Source organism: Parus major, chromosome 18, assembly GCF_001522545.3.
Source record: "Parus major isolate Abel chromosome 18, Parus_major1.1, whole genome shotgun sequence".
In the NCBI taxonomy this organism is placed as follows: domain Eukaryota; kingdom Metazoa; phylum Chordata; class Aves; order Passeriformes; family Paridae; genus Parus; species Parus major.
In genome coordinates this window covers 2,312,810-2,318,809 of record NC_031786.1, presented here as the reverse complement: position 1 = coordinate 2,318,809, position 6,000 = coordinate 2,312,810, and the positions used below count along the sequence as shown (strand labels likewise).

Sequence of the window (6,000 nt, the reverse complement as noted above, 5' to 3'; positions counted from 1 at the left end):
AAACCTGGAGGTTTTTTCCATATTTCCCCTTACACTTGAAAAAACCAACAGCTGCCAGCATCCAAGCCCATCATCATCATCATCATCACCATCATCATCATCATCATCATCATCATCACCATCATCATCATCATCACCATCATCATCATCATCATCACCATCACCACCATCATCACCATCATCATCATCACCATCACCATCATCATCACCATCATCACCATCATCACCATCATCACCATCATCATCATCATCATCATCACCATCATCATCATCACCATCACCATCACCATCATCACCATCATCACCATCACCATCACCATCACCATCACCATCACCATCATCATCATCATCGTCACCTCACCTGCTGAAGGCTTGGAAAATCCACTGAGCACGTTCAACAGAGCGGTTTTCCCAGCCCCACTGTGACCCAGCAGTGCTGTGATCTGGCCTTCGTAGATATTTAAGGACAAACCTGGAATAAAAATAGGACAACAGTGGGATGGAAGCGGGTGAGCAGTGGACTGGGACCTGTAGCTGTTGCCACAGGTGCCAGAAGTGACATTTCTTCAGAAGCTGAGAGGCAAAACCAGATCCAAAAGCACAGGTTGGCTCTTCAGGAGTTAAACCTGAGCTTAGCAAGGAGCCATGTCTTGATTGAATTGAGGGAATAAATGTATTATCTTCAATATTTAAAAAATTTTGACGTCACTTTTCTATGAGGTTTGTAACATTTTATTTTAGTGTGGCTCAAGAAGAGTCCTGAGGAAGAGAAGAGCCCAGAGTTTTTCCAGCATGTGAAAATTTCAAGACTTATTTCAAAGCAGACAGACTTTTCTACCTCATTTTCTTTTTTAGAAAAATACTTTGCCTTTCTGTGGGTTGTTCAAGTTGTGTTTGTTTAGTTTGTTTCCACTCAATATAGACCTTCGAGGCCATATCGATATTTTTAATATTTTGGGGTTTTTTCATTTTTGATATTTTTGCTTGGATTCCTTATTAAACAAAGACATTTAATACCCCATGACTTTACTATGAGCCAAATATTTGCATTGGCAAGTGCTTGGAGAGCACAGCTCAGGCAGGGACAGCAGATTTGGCCATAAAATCCCAAGTTTGCCCAAAATAGTTTACATTTTGAAAGGGAGATTTGAGAGGGGATTTCTAGAGTGGTTCATCACTGCAAAAACACAGCTTTTAAGGAGACTTCTGCTGTTGCAAAAAATAATAAACAGTGATTTTCCTGGAGGGAACAGGGAGATAACAACCTGGTAGATATTTGCCAGTAATTTACCCTGGCAGAAATAACCATTGCACAATATAATTGAACAGGCCCAGAGGCAGAATTCAGCACAGCCAGTACATTTCAAACCACTTTGGGCTCTTATCTAGTGAAAAATGAATAAAAGAATCACAAAGCCTCTCCTTACCCTTTAAAGCTTCCGTGCTCTTGTTGTTCTTCTTGTATATTTTTTTAATATTGTTTAGTCTAAAGAAAAGTAAGCAAGCCATTACTTATTGAATCACAATTTGGGACTGTTTCCTCAAATTAACCTTTGAAAACTTTTGGGGGAGTATTTTCCAACCTCCTCCTCCTCAAACTGGTCCTGTGGAAGGAATCACTTGATGTAATTAATTTCTGGATTTAAAGCAGGATTAGGTCCTGTACTTTCCTAAAAGCTGTTTAAAAGGTCTCAAAGATAAACTTGAGGAATGTTTAGAGAGTGAAGGAGGAGGCTCTGGGGAACAACACGTGGATATTTAATTAAGGGTGATGATCTAGCTGATATTTGGGCAGATTTCTGTTTGATTTCTGGTAACAACCAGTGGGCAGCACCAGCCATGAGCCCACCCAGCCCTGCAGGGATGGGCAGTGCAGCATCTCCTCAAGTTTCTTTCTCTGTGCTTGAAGATGATGGGGAAGAGGAACAGACTCGCTGCTGAGAGGAAGTTGGAGGATGCCCCACATCCAAAAAAATCCAAACAAATGTTCAAATCCAGCTCTGGAGCGGGATGAAACACTGAACAACCCCTCCCTTCCACGTGTTTGAGTGACTCTTATCCACAGTGCCAGCCTGACAGCCAGCAGTGCAGCGTGGCTGTGCTCTCTGGAGCCAAACCATCCCTGCAGAGCCGTGTTTTTCTCACCAAAAGCAGCTCCTCACCTGATGGCTTCCTTGCCTTCAAAGCCTGGCGGCATCGGCTCGGCGTCACCGCCGAGAACGGGGTCGTGGCTGCTGCCAGCTCTCACCCCCACGGACCCACTGCTGCCCCTCAGCCAGTAGGAGGGTCTCAGGAAGAAGGCAGGAGGATGTGGGACCCCGTACTTGCCTGAATCAGGGACAGAGAAGGTGAAACAGCAACCCCAAAACCTGCGTTCGTCAGCTCTGAAACGCCCAGCCCAGCCACCGCTCCCCCGGCAGCTGCAGAGCGTGAGCTGCCAGCAAAGAACCCACAAATTCTGCAGTTTAAGCTGTCCACATCTCTAAATGCAGGTGGGGAATCATCACAGCACATTTACAACCTTTTTGGTTCCAAAAGTTGGGGTCAAGTCCTACAATACCCTTCCAACTCCCGTGGGAGCAGGATCTCAGTGCCTCCCTGCAGGGCTGCAGCTTTCTCTCCTCTCACATCCCTTTCATGAACTTTCCCTCCACAAAACAGGGAATTATAGAAGAAAAAGCAATGAATTTTTAATTTTCACCCTCAGATTTTCACTCACCAGGCAAAACCTTATCGAAGTAGATGGCTAGCAGGAAATACAAGACACTGTCCAAGCTCAGGATGAGGTAGAGCTTACGAAAAGGGTACAGCTCTGGGGTAAATGCTGGTCCGTATTTTTCTAGTTTTACCATCTAGGGGAGGGAAAAAATAAAAAAGCACAGTTCAGATGTAAAATTTCCTTCAGGCAGAAATACTTTGTGCCAGCTCCTGCTGTGTCATCACAGCCATTTTCACCAAAACCCCAATTCGCTCGTGACCACCACGCTGTTTCTAAGGAGGCAAAAAGGGTTTCTCCTGACCACGAGCACCAGAAATGCCTCAGTAAGCTGAATTTCAAACCATGCAGAAGTTACAGAGTGATGCACGTGCTGCTTGCAAAGGCAGCACTTCCAGCCCTCTCAGTTCCTGCTGCTCTTGGTACCCACCAGCCACATCCCACCTCTCACTTTGTGGAGATTTCAATTTCCAGCAGGAAAATCCATGATGCAGTTGAGTGTCCAACCATCTCTGCCACGATTTAGCACTGATTTTTTTTTTTGGGGGGGGGAGGTTTTCTTTTTAAAAGCAGAGGGGGTGACTGGGTTGTTCTGCAGGTGCAAATTGTGGATTTTGCTGCTCCCTGGCAGAATTTTTGGGGCTGAGGTTTTGTGCTGCCCTGGGTTTGTTATGGACATACCATTGCAAGGCCAGATGTGAAGGCAAAAGGACTGAAGAGGTTTAAAATCCATTCCAAAGCTTGTGGCAGTTTTTCAAACAATGTCAAAAAGCCCAGTGCCCCGAAGAGGATGTGAAGGAGAAATCCCACAAAACTGGAAATATTTGGCTGCTTTAGCAACGAGCTGAGCAGGAAAGTGAAGTGAATCTGCAGCAGAGAAGACCAGTGGTTAGCAGGGTGCATTTCTGCTGCAATTTAAGAAAACAACCAACATGAAAACAGGAGCAGAGTGAGAGACCCAGCTGGGTTTCAGTTGCACAAGGCTTTGTTTAGCACACAGCTCTGGGATTTAGGGCAGACAAATCACTCCCAGCCTCATTTTAGCACCTCTCTTTACTCTGATTTCAAGTCAGAATCTCCCAAAATGTAACAGGAGTGGTATAAAAGACTGCAAATAATAAATGACAGTATTTTTGTTACATTCTCACATAATACCAGCCCTAAAAAACTCAGTCTTTCAGATATTTTAATTAGGAAATGGGGGGGGAAAAAATGTGCATCACACAAGAACACAAAAGCAAACTTACAGATGCAGTGCCATAAAAGAAATAAAAAAAATACAGTTCCAAAAAGCTGTTGTGATTGAAAACTTCACTCAGGGTGATCCAGGTCAGCAGGCTGGCTGTGATGGAGACATACACAGTGTACAGCAAACTCCAGGATAACCTGCAAAGGAAGGCACGGCTGTTTCTGTCCCTGAGCCTGACAGCACTTGCCATGGCATAGCCAATACAAGGCACAGTGGATTTAGTTCAAATATTTTGTATTTTCATCCATTTACAGTTTCCAGACTGGACAGGTGGAAATATCAGAGAGCCACAGGAAGGGCCAAGGTTGGAAGGGATGCAGAGGGTTGATGTCTCTGCTCAAAAAGGGCCATCCCAGAGCAGAAGGCACAGAAATGTGTCCAGATGGGTCTGGAGTATCTCCAGGGAGGGACACTCCACATCCTCTCTGGGCAGCCTGTTCAGGGCTTGCTTACAGCTCAGGTAAAAGGTTCTGGACAAATTCAGGTGCCCAGATCTCTGCAGGTGCAATGATGGCAGCAAAGGGACACAGAGGATCTGCAGCCAGCACCTTTTATCCCTCTGCTTTTCCTGATGCTGTGAAATGTTCATGCCCACTGGGAAAGCCTCTTTGGACAGATCCTGTGTCCCTCCTCTGCCTCAGCATTTAGGGGTTTCTCCAGGATTTATTGTTTATTCGCTTTTTCTGTGTGTTCCACCCATTTTCTGGAGGCAAACAACCCCTCCACACCCAGAGCCCTGCTGCACACAGCCCTGCTCCACAAGGAGAGCTCCTCCTCTTTTTCTGGGGGAGGAAGAGCAACAAAACAACTACAAAAACCTTTCTCAGGCTTGGAAACAGAGGTCCCCCAGCAAAGAGAACCCCAGAACAGTTTAGGAACCTCAAAAACCCCCTAATTCCACGCCTGCCATGGGCAGGGCCACCAGACCAGGCTGCTCACACTCTTGATAAAATAATCCCTTTAATCACACATTAATTTCTGAGACTTACCAGAAGGAAATATCTTGCAGACCCATTGCTCTCATCAATATCTTCAGCTTCTTCTTCTCCTTGAGAACTCTGACTGATAAAAAGTGCATGTATGGGCCGTAGCTCAGTATGGCACAGATAATGAACCAAATGTAATCCAGTTTAAACAGAGGTTTCAGCACGGTTTTCAGGTGAACTCCAGTAATTGACTTCATTTCTTTCCACACAGAGTGGCTGGTTTTCATCTAAAGGAAAGAAATCAGACATTCATTTCATTTTTGCAATGAAATAGCCAGCATCAGAACAATCAGGGAGTTACAAGCATTAGAATTATCAGCTTGTCAATAATAAGTTTATAAGCAAATAATCAGTATTTATGATCTTTTTTGTGTTGCCTTGCAATAAACATCATTCCATTTGCTGCTTTGAGCCGTGAGAATGATCTGTCATTCTGTCATGGGGTCTTTATTCCTTTTAAGTTTGAAGCCAGTTTTGCTCTTATTCTAATCCATATCTCACAGCAAGAAGTAAGTAATTTTTTAGTTACTGGTTTAAAACCACGACACATTCTTTCAAATTTTGAATTATGTACTTAAGAAGTTGATGACCACAAAAAATCAGAGCATCCCAGAATGGTTTGGGTTGGAAGGGACCTTAAAGATCCCCTTGTTCCACCCCCTACCATGGGCAGGGACCCCTCCCTCTATCCCAGGTTACACCAAGCCCTGTTCAACTTGGCCTTGGACACTTTTAGGGATGGAAAAATGAACTGGCTTGGTGCTTTTTTTGGTGGTTGGGTTTGATTTTTTTCCCCCCCTCTGCTTTTGCTTTAATCAGTTTGGGTTTTAAGTTTACACAGAACTCTGGGAAGAACAGCAAATTCCATCATGAGCACACTTACCTCTATGACTGCTGCATCGATGCTGGACTGCACTGAGAGGAATCCCCCGTACCAGTACAGAGGAACCTTGCAGTGCTTTGCTGAAAAATCCCAGCAGGTTTCTGTTGGGGAAGCAAATTATTAAAAAATAATTAATCAAGGTTAATTAATACATTTCCATATGCAT

General features: G+C 44.4%; 1 protein-coding gene across 2 annotated transcripts in view; it reads right to left on the bottom strand.

The window, feature by feature from the left end:
* Positions 1 to 6,000, bottom strand: part of LOC107212637 (ATP-binding cassette sub-family A member 9-like) — a 28,362-nt gene that overhangs the window by 17,275 nt on the left and 5,087 nt on the right. For both annotated transcript variants that reach the window (XM_015646141.3, XM_015646142.2), the window contains exons 5-12: positions 5,835 to 5,935; positions 4,955 to 5,178; positions 3,964 to 4,102; positions 3,398 to 3,583; positions 2,720 to 2,852; positions 2,163 to 2,328; positions 1,428 to 1,486; positions 362 to 472 (exon numbers count right to left, since the gene is read on the bottom strand). In XM_015646141.3, the coding sequence (XP_015501627.1) occupies positions 362 to 472; positions 1,428 to 1,486; positions 2,163 to 2,328; positions 2,720 to 2,852; positions 3,398 to 3,583; positions 3,964 to 4,102; positions 4,955 to 5,178; positions 5,835 to 5,935 (1,119 nt within the window). The remainder of the gene's footprint in view (positions 1 to 361; positions 473 to 1,427; positions 1,487 to 2,162; positions 2,329 to 2,719; positions 2,853 to 3,397; positions 3,584 to 3,963; positions 4,103 to 4,954; positions 5,179 to 5,834; positions 5,936 to 6,000) is intronic.